Source organism: Tachyglossus aculeatus, chromosome 5, assembly GCF_015852505.1.
Source record: "Tachyglossus aculeatus isolate mTacAcu1 chromosome 5, mTacAcu1.pri, whole genome shotgun sequence".
Classification (NCBI taxonomy): domain Eukaryota; kingdom Metazoa; phylum Chordata; class Mammalia; order Monotremata; family Tachyglossidae; genus Tachyglossus; species Tachyglossus aculeatus.
In genome coordinates, this window is record NC_052070.1 from 89164735 (window position 1) to 89180649 (window position 15915).

General features: G+C 42.8%; 1 protein-coding gene across 1 annotated transcript in view; it reads left to right on the forward strand.

Moving 5' to 3' along the window:
- The window catches only part of PCSK6 (proprotein convertase subtilisin/kexin type 6), a 164670-nt gene that overhangs the window by 47425 nt on the left and 101330 nt on the right, over positions 1-15915 (forward strand). The window contains exon 2 of the mRNA XM_038747349.1: positions 4709-4813. Coding sequence (XP_038603277.1) covers positions 4709-4813 — 105 coding nt within the window. The remainder of the gene's footprint in view (positions 1-4708; positions 4814-15915) is intronic.

Here is a 15915-nt window from a genome sequence, read left to right on the forward strand (position 1 = left end):
AGTTTCAGGGAAGTCTAGAAGTGAGTTTTTGTGGTGAAGGAAACCCTTAGAGCTGATAATTATTCAAAGATGAAAACTAGCTGTTTTCTTGCAGGTTACTAAGAATCTCTGAGCAGGCACCAGTCAAACTCTAAGGGCTTCACTCAGCTGGTGAGATGGAGGTAAATTACCCTCCTCATTCATTCATTCAGTCTATTTATTCATTCAGTCATATTTATTGAGTGCTTAATGAGTGCAGAGCACTGTACTAAGCGCTTGGAAAGTACAGTTTGGCAACAGATAGAGACAATCCCTACCCAATAATGGGCTCACAGTCTAGAAGGTGCAACTACTCTTTCTTTATTATAAGTCCACTGGGGAAAACAGTCTTCCTCTTCCCCCTCCTCAGTCATATTGTGTTGCAGGGGTTCTAGAATCTCAGCTCACTTTAAGGAGTCCCCTAGAGGATGGTTTCTCCATGCCAGAAAAATAACTGGGTTCTAATCCTGGCTCTGCCACTTGTCTGCTGTGTGACCTTGGTCAAGTCTCTTTACTTCTCTGGGCCTCATTTACCTCCCCTGTAAAAAGGGAATTAAAACTGTGAGCCCCATGTGGAACAGTAAGCTCATTGTGGGCAGGGAATGTGTCTGTTTATTGCTGTAATGTACTCTCCCAAGTGCTCAGTATAGTGATCTGTACACAATTGCTCAATAAATACGATTGAATTACAGTGACCTGGCCCAACCTAATTTGCTTGTATCTACCTGAGTGCTTTAGTACAGTGCTTGGCATGTAGTAAGCATTGCACAAATATCACTATCATTATCTTGTAAACTCTGAATCCTTTCAACTAGCTCAGACCCTGGGCCTGGGTATTTGTTGCTATTCTCAGATAGGATGAGGAGGAAACAAGGAGTACAAGTGTGTTACAGGTGTTGCGTTAGAAGGGAAGATCGTTTAAATTCAAAATGGCTTAGCGGCTGAAAACTGGAGAAAAGAAGCACAAGCTCAAGAATAGAACACATTCTTACGTGCCCTCACATGCCAACCCAATTTGCCAGCCCTTTAAGTGGGCTCTGCTTAAATCGGTCTTGTTTGTACCCAGACAGCTTCAACAGAAGTAGTAGCAACCAACCAGAAATATCTTTGTAATAAAAGCTTTTATCAGTGGCCTCCTGTACGCACCCTATTGAATTTGGGGTTTTATTAAACTGCAGAGAAGATAATAGATTGAGTGGAAAAAAGGAGAAGGGCAGAAGATGGCAATACTGGTCTGACCAGTGGTCCATCCAGCCCAGGATGCTGCCTCCGACTGTGGAAACAGGATGCTCTTTAATGTTTAAGGATGACTCATGTAACATTCATAACTTTCCCTCCTACATTCCTAGCTGCCTTCTAGTTCTCCAATATGTACCTCTCGTTAATGAAAAGCCCAGAGAAGAGATGACTGAGGTTGATGTGATCATGGCTTCCCATCCCAGGCTCCAGATACACTCCTCTCCTCTCCCCCCTTCTCCTTCTCTCCTCCTCCTCCTCCCCCTCCCCATACTGTGGGGCCCCAGGCCAGAACTGGGAACCCTTCAAGGACAAAAGACAACGAGCGGAACTTAACTCATATACATTCCCAGTCATATCGTGACTGTTCCCCTTTGCACTTTCCACATTTTCTGCTTCTGTTTTGGAAAGGGTGTTGGGACTGGTAGTCAGAAGACCTGGGAAGTAAGGGTGCATGATTGCCCTTTCCCCAGAGTTTCTGCTGTTGTTTGAACACCCACAGCTCCCAAAAGCTGTTGCTTTCAGTCTGCTCCCACCTATGCAGTGGTACAGAGAATGCAGCAGGGAGATTTTTTTAAGATCGTGAAGACTATGCAAGTACTACTCTCCTACTACAACCCAGCCCACACACTTTTCTCCTTTTATGCCAACCTACTCACTGTACCTCGATTTCATGTATCTTGCCACCGACCTCTCACCCTCGTCCTGCCTCTGGCCTGAAACGCCCTCCCTCTTCATAGTCGACAATTACTTTCCCCACCTTCAAAGCCTTATTGAAGACCTATCTCCTCCAAGAGGTCCTCCCTGACTAAGCCCTCATTTCCTTTTCTCCCATCCCCTTCTGCATCACTCTGACTTGCTCCCCTTCTTCACCAGCCCTCAGCCCCACATCACTTACGTACATATCTATAATTTATTTCATTCATTCATTCATTCAATCGTATTTATTGAGCACTTACTGTGTGCAGAGCACTGTACTAAGCGCTTGGGAAGTACAAGTTGGCAACATATAGAGACGGTCCCTACCCAACAACGGGCTCACAGTCTAGAGGGGGGAAGACAGACAACAAAACAAAACATGGGGACAGGTGTCAAGCCATCAGAATAAACAGAAGTAAAGCTAGATGCACATCATTAACAAAATAAATGATGTGCATCTAGCTTTACTTCTATTTATTCTGATGGCTTGACACCTGTCCACATGTGCAAACATATATACAGGTGCTGTGGGGAGGGGAAGGAGGTAGGGCGGGGGTGACTGGGAGAGGAAAGTGGGGGCTCAGTCTGGGAAGGCCTCCTGGAGGAGGTGAGCTCTCAGTAAGGCTTTGAAGGGAGGAAGAGAGCTAGCTTGGCGGATGTGCGGAGGGAGGGCATTCCAGGCCAGGGGGAGGACGTGGGCCGGGGGTCGACGCTGGGACAGGCGAGAACGAGGCACGGTGAGGAGATTAGCGGCAGAGGAGCGGAGGGTGCGGGGTGGGCTGGAGAAGGAGAGAAGGGAGGTGAGGTAGGAGGGGGTGAGGTGATGGTGAGCCTTGAAGCCGAGAGTAAGGAGTTTTTGCCTGCTGCATAGGTTGACTGGTAGCCACTGGAGATTTTTGAGGAGGGGAGTAACGTGCCCAGAGCGTTTCTGCACAAAGATGATCCGGGCAGCAGCGTGAAGTATAGACTGAAGTGGGGAGAGACAGGAGGATGGGAGATCAGAGAGGAGGTTGATGCAGTAATCCAGTCAGGATAGGATGAGAGATTGAACCAGCAGGGTAGCGGTTTGAATGGAGAGGAAAGGGTGGATCTTGGCAATGTTGCGGAGGTGAGACCGGCAGGTTTTGGTGACGAATTGGATGTGAGGGATGAACGAGAAAGCAGAGTCGAGGATAACACCAAGGTTGCAGAGGATGACACCAAGGTTATTTTTTTAAATAATACAAATTTATTTGTGTTAATATGTGTCTCCCCCTCTAGACTGTAGGCCTTTCAGTGAGCAAGGAATGTGTCAGTCTACTGTTATATTTGCTGTCTCAAGTGCCTAGTACAATGCTCTGCACACAATAAGTACTCAAATACCTTTGATGGATTGATCAACAGGCAGGTTTGGCCACCAATCAGATCCTGCTTGGGGGAACAAATCAGAGGAGAGTGGCCTGTAAAGCAGTGTTTTAAGTGATGGAATCCAAAAAACAAAGATCACCTGGAAGCTAACATTTATTGTTGGGGTGATACATTAGCAAGCCACTAATCTTTCATGTTATTTTTTAAGGCTCTTGTGTATCTGGAATGGCTCGGTTTGTGGTTTAATTGTGCCCTTGTCTAAAGTCCTGGGGAAAGAACCAGATCATCTCCAGTCCTCTGACTCTTTCTTCCAAGTGCTGTCACATGGTGTCTTTTGTGAGCAGAAAGCTGCTGGGCCACAGGGATTTTCTTGTTAGCATCTGACCCTTTCACAACATGAACAATTCCCAACCAGATGGTACTGGTGTGTTTTCTTTGGATTGCATTGGTTATCTGAAAGCAAGTTTTCGTTCCTAAACACTTCCGTGTTCCAGTGAGGGTGAAGGGAATAAAAAAGTAATTTTCGTAAAGATATTTTTATGTGACCATCTTGACACAAGTACGGACTTGAGTATCGTGCATATTCATTGGGCATTCAGAGCCTATCAGTCCTGCCAAGTATATGTTTAGACAGAACTGCCCTTTTAAACTAAAGATGATGTTCCTCATGGTGAGTTTCCATGTGAGGTTAAAAAGAAAGTCGGTTCCACACTGTGCACCAAAAAAAATAGTGGGCATCTTTTCTAGACCCTTGCCTATCAGAGTGAGCAGTCTAGCATGCTTTTGTTTTGTTTTAAATGGTATTTAAGTGCTTACTGTGTGCCAGGTACTGTACTAAGTGCTGTGATAGATACAACCTAATCAGGTTGGACACAGTCCATATCCCACATAGGGTTCACAAGCTTAATCCCCATTTTACAGATGAGGAAACTGAGGCACAGAGAAGTGAAGTGACTTGCCCAAAGTCACACAGGAGACAAGTGGCGGAGCTGGGATTACAACCCAGGTCCTTCTGACTTCCAGACTTATGCTCTATCCAACAGGCCACACTGCTGGCTCTGTTGATGCTGTATTTGTATAAATATTATACCTTGTCTTCCTGTTCATTCTCTTTGAGAATCTTGGAGATGAGTAAGCCAGGTATACACTGTTGTGAAATGAGGGTTAAGAGGAGGGGAGGGTTTGCTCAATCAATCGTATTTATGAGTGCTTATTGTCTGCAGAGCACTGTATTCAGTGCTTGGGAGAATACAATATAACAGAGTTGGTAGATACAGTCCTTGATCACAACAAGCATACAGTCTAGAGGGAGCAAAATCAGGTCCCTGTGGTGTGAGACTGAGATTTTTGGTGGATTAGTTTCTTCTAGTCCTGTAATTAATTTTTCATTTTAACTGTTATCTTACAGATTGGAAACCTGGAGAACTACTATCATTTCTATCACAGCAAAACCTTTAAAAGATCAACGTTCAGTAGTCGAGGAATCCACACCTTCCTCAGAATGGATCCAAAGGTACAGAGCTTTGATTGTGAAAAGGGGCTTTTGGACAACTAATATCTTTGTTTGCGTCATTGGTTCGAAAAATGGCTGTGGTTCCCAAGAATGGTTATTTCTCATTCTGTAAGTCAGTCTAAAAAATGTTAATGATGCCATGTTTGAACTGTTTGGTTAAATTCTTAGAATCATCTGAAGTTAGTGGGAAGAAGCTGACTATAGAGGAAATAAAACTCAGAATGTGCCTTTAAAAATTGTACTTGGAAGAAAGTTCAGGAAATTTCCCAACATTTAAATTGCATGATGGATAGGAGTTTATCTGATCAGCATAACATCTGTATTCATGGTTGCCATGAATTAAAAAATTGGCCAAAAATGCAAATCATTGTCACCTAGCATCTTAGAGATTTTTCTCAGTGCTAGAAATCAAAATCAGTAGTCAGGAAAATCTCGAATAAGTGAAATTGTTTTTTTAAAAAATCACTCACAGTTACTACCAGATTAATTATTTCTACTCTCAGTATTAATCTGGGGTGAAAACTTCTTGACAAATGTTCATCTAATTATGCTTCATGAGAGCTAAATAAAGTTAACCATTCCCTAAACTGGCATCTTGGTGTTTTGGAAAAGCAACAGGTAAGTTTTTAAGAACATTATCCTCCTGAAGGTCCTGCTGTTGTTTCAGGAGAAGAAGCTATTTGGGTTTGCAACATGAAGTTTTAACATAGTGACTGAAGATAAAGTACATGGTTTGGTTCAGGGGGCTGGGAAAGTGGAGGAAGTCAAAGAAACTTGATGGCCTGTGTTGGCTTAAGGCTGAGTTCAAGTGAAACCTTGTGCAAAAAGTAAATAAAACCTAATCCCTGAGGAAATAGGACCTCTTTGGGGTTTAAAGGCAGGGGAGAAGCTTGCAGATGGCCTCTCTTTTCTGAAAATCAGAGCGAAAAATCTCAGGAAATAGACGGGGAGGTTGGTAGAATTGTTGCTTAAAGTTAGTGAAAACAATAATTGGATTTACCCCCAAAACGATAACCTGCTTATTCCTTAGAATTGCAACATGGACTAACCGATAAACAGAGCAATCAGAAAGACTAACCATTATCAGAAATGTGGTGGTATTCCAGAAGGCATCCTGTGGAGAATGTGTGTGTGGAGGGGAGAAGGAAGGGGGGAGGGGAGAGGGGATGTGTTGTGGGGGGGAAAAATCAGCTCTTTATCTCCAACTGCCAACTTTTAGACTCTGAAGCATTGATTCTCAAATACTATTTTAGTTTAGCTGCTTTTGAGATCACTCCATCCTTTCTTTTTTTGGCTTCACCTTTTCAAAATTAGGCTATTTTAGGTTGGAGATAAATACTATTTTAGTTTAGCTGCTTTTGAGATCACTCCATCCTGTTTTTTTGGCTTCATCTTTTAAAAATTAGGCTGTTTTAGGTTGGAGATAAATACTATTTTAGTTTAGCTGCTTTTGAGATCACTCCATCCCTTTTTTTGGCTTCACCTTTTAAAAATTAGGCTAATAGTTTTAGGTTGGAGCTATCCAGGTAAATTAGAACTTAATAAAATGTATGAGCAACATCATTCACACTGAAGACAATCTTTTGATCGTTTTGGCCACACCAAAAATTAAGAGCTGCTATCTTCGAGTACTAATGAAGTAAAAGGATCCAGGGGACAATATCAGCAAAATGTTTCACCCTATTTCCAGAGGTAGGAAATGCCTGGAGGGTCACGAGGGAAGAATCAGGCTGTGGTCACTGGCAGTTACTTTTATTTTGTGTCTTACTAATATTATTATTGTACTTGTTAAGTGCTTCCTATGTGCCAAGCACCGTTCTAAGCACTGGGGTAGATACAAGTTGATCAGTTTGGACACAGTCCCTGTTCCAAAGGGGCTCACACTCTTTGCCCCCACTTTACAAATGAGGTAATTGAGGCACAGAGAAGTTAGGTGACTTACCCAAGGTCACACAGCAGACACATGGCAGAACTGGGATTAGAACCCAGGTCCTTCTGACTCCCAGGCCTGGAAACCTAGAAATCTGTCCTCACTCCTGCTGAGCCTGTGAGCCCATGTGGGAAAGGGACTGTGTCTGACCAGGTTATCTTGAATCTACCTCAGTGTTTAGTAGACTGCATGACACATAGTAAGCACTTAACAAGTACCATCATTATTATTCTTATAGGAAGAGTTTACTTGCTGGAAAAAAAGATGTCTATTTTAAATAGTTAAAATAGCAAACCCATCAATGCAGAGGTTCTTAATAACCGTCAGAGTAAGCTGCTGTCAGAGCAATCCTGCCAATAAAAAAGAAAAAACAGAAACACAGCACTCCAGCATTAGTTAGGAACTAGACATGATTGGCTAATTGTTTCTTACTGTTCTAATTAAATTTCTAGCCCTAGGGAAGGTGTCTAGGCATTTGAACCAATTATGAATTCAGAACTGCAACTGATATACCTCTGATTAAATTAGGCTCATTTAGAGCAAATCAAATCCATTAGTTGTGTCTACTAATATTTACTTTACCTAGCAATAAAGATTAAATAGTTGGCCAAACAATTCAATTTTTATATTGACTATTTAATGTGCTCTTTAATCGTGGCCCATCAATTTATTTTACTACATTTGCAAGGCATTATGAGATCCCTGGCATTTGGAAAATACGTCATGAATGTTATTCATTAAGGCAAAATATGATTTGTTTTTTACTCTGATACACTGAGAGGCAGAAGTCATCCCAGTTTGAAGGGAATGACAGAGTCAAAAACGAATGAAAGAGCTTTCAAGAATAGGATTCAATCAAATAATGATGGACTTTCCATGCCCATATTATATGAAAATGTTTTGATGAGTGATGGAATTCGCAATCCACCATTCTATTTGTAGCCCAGAAAATTATTGTTAGAGTCAAGATTTTGTGAAAAGGGAAGACCAAGCCCTCTGCACTATAACTTTAAAAACCTCATACATGCAAACACTGAAGCACAGACATCATTGCTGGACCCACCAAGATTCCTCCAGTTCATCAGGGAAGTATCTGTCCCCGGAGTCTTGCCAGAAGAGCATTTTCTTCTAAGTTACATATCCACTGAGGTTCCAGAGAAGGAACCAGTGTTGGCCTGTACTGAAAAGTTTCGTGAATCCAAATTTCTTCTCATTCATTTGTTCTAGATAGATCTATGATAAGATTTTTTGAGCTTGTCCCTCCCAGACCTGACACTAATCATTGCAATCCAACCATCCTCTCCTTCTGTACAACAGAATTAGTGGTTGGGTTCCCCTGGCTATAAAGAGCTTATGTTCTAGAGTCTGGTTTCTAAGCCTTCTCTAACTGGAAGGCAGAAAATTGTAGAGACAAGTTCTCCAGATTGATACTGGGGGACTTACTGGGAGAGGACGCAGAAACACCCAGGAATTCTTTATTTCAGTGCAGTAAGATTCAAAATGTGGAAAGAACTATTTCAAAAATTAAGGAAAGGGGAATGAGGAACTTTGACTGGACCTTTGCCCCAGGGAGTTCAATTAAAGCTCTGATTTTTTTTCCCAGCACTGAGGCAGCCTCTAAGCAGATCTTTTTTTGTTAGCTGCACTTGGAATTTCATCTGATATTTGTGTGTACTGGAGCTGCTGAATAATAATAAAAATGCAATATGTCTCTATACACAGAAAGATGGGTGATAGATGATCACAGAGTGGAGGTGTGGGAATTGCAATCTCCACCCAAATGACCAAGCTATATGTATATATAAATAAATCAATGGTATTTAATCATAATAATACTTGTTAAGCACCTACTATGTGCCAAACAATTTTCTAAGCGCTGGGATAGACACAAGTCAGTCAGGGTGGACACAATCCCTGTCCCACATGGGGCTCACACTAATGATCCCCACTGTACAGAAGAGGTGACTGAGGCCCAGAGAAGTTGTGACTTGCCCACAAGCAGATGTGGTGGAGCTGGGATTAGAATCCAGATCCTTCTGAGTCCCAGGCCCGTGCTCTATCCAGTAAGCCATTCTGCATCCCTGAGTGCTTCTGTGGCCAGAGTATTGTATTGGGAGAGTACAGTACAACAAAGTTGGGTGGACATGTTTCCTGCCCAAAACGAGTTCACAGTCTATAGGGAGAGGCAGATATTACTATAAACAAATAAATACCGTGGTTTCTGTATTCATTAATAATAATAATGATAGCATTTATTAAGCGCTTACTATGTGCAAAGCACTGTTCTAAACACTAGGGAGGTTACAAGGTGATCAGGTTGTCCCACGGGGGGCTCACAGTCTTCACCCCCATTTTACAGATGAGGTAACTGAGGCCCAGAGAAGTGAAGTGACTTGCCCAAAGTCACACAGCTGACAAGTGTTGGAGCTAGGATTTGAACCCATGACCTCTGACTCCAAAGTCCGTGCTCTTTCCACTGAGCCACGCTGCTTCTCATAATAATGGCATTTGTTAAACGCTTACTATGTGCAGATCACTGTTCTGAGCGTGGGGGTGGGGGGAGAAACAAGGTGATCAAGTTGTCCCACGTGGGGCTCACAGTCTTCATCCCCATTTTACAGATGAGGTAACTGAGGCTCAGAGAAGTTAAGTGACTTGCCCAAGGTCACACAGCAGACATGTGGCAGAGCCAGGATTCGAACCCATGTCCTTTGACTCCAAAGCCCGGGCTCTTTCCACTGAGCCATGCTGCTTCTCTTATTCATTCATTCAATTGTATGTATTGAGCACTTACTGTGTGCAGAGCACTACACTAAGTACTTGGAAAGTACAATTCAGCAATAAAGAGACACAATCCCTGCCCACAACGGGCTTTCAATCTAGAAGGAGGGAGACAGACATCAAAACAAGTATACAGGCATGTATTTTTCCAAAAACTTTTACAGCAGTTATCTCTTGATTATCCTCACAATACTCCCAAGAGGTAGTACTAGCCCCATTTTATAGATGAGGACATTCAGTCCCAGAGAGGTTAAGGGACTTACCCAGTATCACACAGGAGACCAGGTAGTAGAATCCAAGTCCCCTGATTCCCAAACCTGTATTCTTTCCCACTACACCATGTTTCCTCTTTGGTGTCTAGGCCGTAACCTTAACATTATCTCAATAGAAAGCTGAGAACTGTTGCAGATCAGAAGATCAGGCCGTTTTGGCCTCAAATTGGCTTCTCAAGGTGGCTTGCTAGGCTCCAGGGGGAAGACAAGTGATGAACTGTATCTTCATTGTGTTTTTTTCTAATTCAGAATCTTTACTGCTGTTAATCTTTGAATACTCTGAGCAACAGGGAGGCACATTTTGCAGTGAAAAACCAGGCATGGAGACATTCAGTAACTTGTCCAAAGCACGCAGTGAGTCAGTGAGAAAGACAAGTACTGTATAGAATCTTCAAGATGCTGTTTATTGATAGACATGGAATGACTGACTAACTGCATCATGATGGATCTTGGGTGAAAGGAAACCACCCGAAGGTCTAAGAATAATTTGGTAAAGAGACTCCATAAAGGCAGAATTGGGGGCGGGAAGAGGTTTGAGCAAGGCAAGCTAATCTTTGTAGCAGTACTCCTCTAGAAAATCATGGGGTTTCATCATGCCTAGAATCTTTAAGTTCAAGTCCCTGACTTCCAAACCATATCTGTACTACTGTTTTAACTACTACACTGTAGCACCTTCATCCGAGAATCAAGTGAGAAGCAGCCTGGCCTAGTGGTTAGAGCATGGGCCTGCAAGTCAGAAGGACCTGGGTTCTAATTCTGGCCCTGCTGTGTGACTTTGAACAAGTCACTTCATTTCTCTGGGCCTCAGTTACCTCATCCGTGAAATGGGGATTATGGCTGTGAGCCCCATGGGGGATGCGCACTGTGTCCAATCTGATTAACTTGTATCTAGCCCAGCACTTAGTACAGTGCCTGGCACATAGTAAGTGCGTAACAAATGCCATTAAAACAAAAGAAGAAAAGTTTGGCTTGCCACAGGATCACTTTACAAAAAGTTCTACTGTGAGCACACTTCATTTTTTTCTGTTTGACTTGATTTATGAGCTGATGTGCTAAAGACTGCAAATCACTTGAATAATTAAGAAAGAGCACTGAGTTTTGTAACACGTATAGTCCTAGCAACTCCCTAGAATGTGTGGGAAACTGAATTACTTTTTTTGGACAAGCTCATAAGTTTTTTATGAAAGAAAAGTATTTGAAGAAGGATTACGCAAATGGCAAAAACTTTAAAAAATAAGAAAAGTTAGTGAAGAAAACTTGGTGTCACTTTTTTACAGTGGCTAATAAAATCTGGGTACCTCAGATTTCCTCAGAAACATGATTTGTGTTCATTTGGGGTAGAAGTGGCATTTGGCAAATCTTGCCCTTTCCAAAATCACTTATATTCAACCTTCTTGAATGTCAGGCACCACTAAAAGCCAACACGTGTTACTTGAGTAGGCATTAAAGCCCAAACTGCGTTTTCTTCCTAGAAGTGTAATCTTTTAAAACCATTTTCGGTTCCAGTGTATTTATAATAAGTTTGGAATCTAAGACTCATTCATTTAGCTTTTGTGGAAGTGCCCTTGGCTACACACCTTAGGAATAGGGCTTTCTCAACCTGACATTTTCTCCAACGTCCCCTAAATCCCTGTTCATTAAGAAAGATGTGACCCTTTTAGAGTTAGGCAGCATCCCCTAGGAAATCTTGCAAACTTTTAAAAACTTGCCTCACTGAATGCACCTAAATAAATCCTCAGGTAGATTTTTCCTTTACACCGGACTCATTAACGTACTGAGTTTCTTTTGATTGTAACTTATTTCTGAGGATTTATGTTTGTGATCTTCAAGTCAATATGCTCAGTGATGCGGAAAAATCTTGATATTAAGCATGAAAATCCATTTTAAAAAATTACACAGCCCTACACATATCTTGTTTATATGTTTTCAATGAAAGGGCCATGGTGCTAGCTTCCAGTTAAAGAAGCATAAAATAAACCATACGAAGGGACATCGTGTACCTTTTTAGCTTGCAAATGTGTGTATGTCCTAGTTTGTCCTCAGACGTGGACATGCCTCAGTTTTATCATGAACTTGTGTTTTTGTTGCCAAAAACTCACCTCCTTTGTGGATTCTGTGGCTGAAGGGGAGAAAAGGATGGCAGGATCTTGTTTTCTGGCCCCTGGTTAATATGAGATGGATTTTCTGGTATCAGTTGTGCTATAACCTGAAGAATCATATAGTAGTAGTAATAATAATAATATAATGATAAATGGTATTTGTGCAGTGCTTACTATGTGCTCAGCACTGTACTAAGCACTGTGGCAGATACAAGCTAATCAGGTGGGTCACAGTCCCTGTCCCACATAGGGCTCACAGTCTCAATCCCCATTTTACAGATGAGGTAACTGAGGCACAGAGAAGTGAAGTGACTTGCCCAAGGTCACACAGCAGAAAAGTGGCAGAGCTGGAATTAGAACCCAGGTCCTTCTGATTCCCAGGCCTGCCCTCTAACCACTAGGATAGTATGGCATTCCAGAGTAGGTTGGCCCTATGCAGATTCAGAATTAGAATAGCATCCAGGTCTGTGGGGCCGTACGTAAGTTTAAAAGTTGATTGAAAAGTAGTAATGAGAAAAAAATCAGCAGTTTTTCTGAGAATACATCCTAGAGAAGCGTTGAATTTATTCTGAAGATCAGTTAATTTAGCCAGGGCAGGTTCCACATAGCCACAGGTTGTTCAGCTCCTGACCTTTTTATTATCCTTGCTGGGTGAAAGCAACGTGACCTAGATAATCCCGCTGCAGGATATGAATTTATGACCGGTCCCTATTATGGAACAGCACAATATAATGAACCACTTTTTCCCGAGGTCCTGAATGGTAATTAGGGCCCTATGGATAGACATCAAGTCTTCCCTGCTGCGCTTAGTGGTTGTTGTGTGGTTTTTGTAGTGGGGTGGGCAGGGAGCAGGAAATGGGCTACAGGGAAGAAGTGATGTGTGGCAGGTTCTTTGATGGAACTGGCACCCTGGTGTCACTGCTTCCCAGTTGGGATTTATTCTTAAAACCTGTGTGGCAGTCTTTTTCCCTAACCCCACGCTGGGAATCAGCATAGCCTAGTGGTTAAAGCATGGTCCCGGAAGTCAGAGGAGCTGGGTTTAGCCCCAGCTTCATCAGTTGCCTGCTATATGACCTTGGGTGAGTTATTTAACTTCATTGCCTTAGTTACCACATCTATAAAATGGGGATTAAGACTGTAAATCCAAACAGGGAAAAGGACTGTGTCCAACCTGATTATCTTCTATCTACCCCAGAGCTTAGTACAGTGCCTGGTGCATAGTAAGCACTTGACAAATAACCATTAAAATGGAGAAGAAAACCGCAGTGTTCTTTCCACTTCCATTTGTGTAGTAAAACTCCACAGATGGGATGATTGGGGATTAAGATGGTTTAGGAATGGACACTAGACCTGGAAATGGGACTGCAGAAGAGGTTACTGCACTACTCCTATTAAAAAACCACAGGCCCCAGATGCCACCGGGAGACGAGGTTAGACTGAGACTAAGATTGGAGGCCCCCATGAACCTCTAATGCCCAGACAGTCAGGAAGAGAGGCTGAGGGGGAGCCTGGGCTGCTACAGAGGGCTCAGGACTGGCGGCACCCTAAGGTTGGAAGATCAGGCCGACAGCCCTACGCTTCTTGCTTTTGGCATGGGAAGACTGACAGTCTTCAGTCTGCATCAGAGTAGGTGTGTGGACTGAATAAAAACAGGGCCAACTTTGGGCATTCCCCTGCGCCAAGTTAGGGGCAGTGCTGTGGCCATCTTTGTGGGAAGATGCGTGGCAGCCATCTACATGAAGGGTTCAGGGGTCTCCCCCTGTCACACAGCTCCAAGGCAATGGCTGACCATTTACAGACTAAAACTGGCCCTGGTCATTAACCACAAACTTTTACAGAGATAAATCAATCAGTGGTATTTACTGAGCACTTATTTAAGAGCGTAGGAGAGAAAAACACAACAGAGTTAGTAGACATATTCCTTGCCCACATTGAGCTCACAGCTTAGAGAATCAATCAATCAATCGTATTTATTGAGCGCTTACTGTGTGCAGAGCATTGTACTAAGCGCTTGGGAAGTACAAGTTGGCAACATATAGAGACAGTCCCTACCCAACAGCGGGCTCACAGTCTAAAAGGGGGAGACAGAGAACAAAACCAAACATACTAACAAACTAAAATAAATAGAATAGATATGTACAAGTAAAATAGAGTAATAAATATGTACAAACATATATACATATATACAGGTGCTGTGGGGAAGGGAAGGAGGTAAGATGGGGGGGATGGAGAGGGGGACGAGGGGGAGAGGAAGGAAGGGGCTCAGTCTGGGAAGGCCTCCTGGAGGAGGTGAGCTCTCAGTAGGGCCTTGAAGGGAGGAAGAGAGCTAGCTTGGCGGATGGTCAGAGGGAGGGCATTCCAGGCCCAGGGGATGACGTGGGCTGGAGGTCGATGGTGGGACAGGCAAGAACAAGGCACGGTGAGGAGATTAGCAGCAGAGGGTGCGGGCTGGGCTGGAGAAGGAGAGAAGGGAGGCGAGGTGATGGAGAGCCTTGAAGCCAAGGGTGAGGAGTTTCTGTCTGATGCGCCGATTGATCACTTTCTCAGTCTTTTTACTATTCCTCAGATATGTTTCTCCATTCATCTCTGTCTTTGCTACTGCTAGTCATGATGTGCTGTAAAATATAAACTGAGGTTTTTGTGCTCTCCCAAGAACTTAGTACAGTGCTCTGCACATAGTAAGCGCTCAGTAAATACCAATGATAATGATGATTGATGAAGGTAGCGCAATCATAAGCACTTAGAAAAGGAGTATTTTGCCTAAGATCTCTTTATCATCAGATACCTGAAGAATTGCAGTCTTTGGGTTTCATTTTATTTATGTTTTTATGGTATTTGTTAAATGCTTACCATGTGCCAGGCACTGTTCTAAGCACTGGGGTAGATACATGTTACAAGAACACTGTTGCAGTGCTGGCATTGACTCTGGGGACAGAACCAGAATCAACGATGGGGACTCTTTTGGATAAGTATGACCTTTTGTATCTGTTTTAGTTGAAAAGCTTCAGTTCAGTTAGCATGAATGAGCACCCCTTTAACTTTGAAAGCATATTGTGGCTAATATTGTCAGGGACAGAGACTCATGGAGAAAAATATAGCATGGGGTGGAGAAAAGACAGAAGCGAGAAGAATAAATGAGAATTTGAAAGATTCTATGGAAAAAAATCATAGTTGTGTAATTATGGCATTTGTATTGCTGTGCATCAGAATTGAATTAAAACATAACTACATTATGTTACATATGTAGTTATGATCTTTCAGCTGGATGCTGTCGTCATTATTCTATCATCTTTTAATCATTCTGTGCCAAGCACTGATCAAATCTCTGGGGAAAGTTAAAAGGATTATGAATTGGATATGTTTCTACAACCAGACTTGGAAATGAATAACTGGGCAAGTTGTTTAAAAAAAACAAAAGAACTACAATAATAACCTGAATAAGAAAAGCAGCACTGGGAGGACACAGTAATACTCATTACTATGCAGACTCCTCATGGGTCCAGTCAAGGCCACTTGGATCTAAGCGGCCACAACCTCCCCACTTTCTAACAGTTGGGGAAGACGTCTGCCGAGCTCACTCCTGGGGAACAGGTCTTATTTCCAGCATGGGGGAATGAGGAGAGAGTGAGGCCCCCCCAAGTCTGTGAAACTTGAACCACAAGGAAGCAGCGCTACTTGGGATGAAGCACAGTGTCCCAAATATGATTATATTGACGATGATAGTATTTGTTTAGTGCTTACTGTGTGTCAAGCACTGTTCTAAGTGCTGGGGTAGATACTAGCCAGTCAGGGTGGACACAGTCCCTGTTCCACATGAGGCTCGCAATCTTAATCTCCACTTTACAGATGAAGGAACTGAGGCACAGAGAAATTAAATCACACAATGGACAAGTGGCGGAGCCAGGATTCGAAGCCAGGTCCCTCTGACTCCAGGGCCCGTGGACTATCAACTAGGCAACGCTGCTTCCCCATATATCAGAATAGCGATATCAAAATTCAGACTGCAGCTATCCTTGAGGT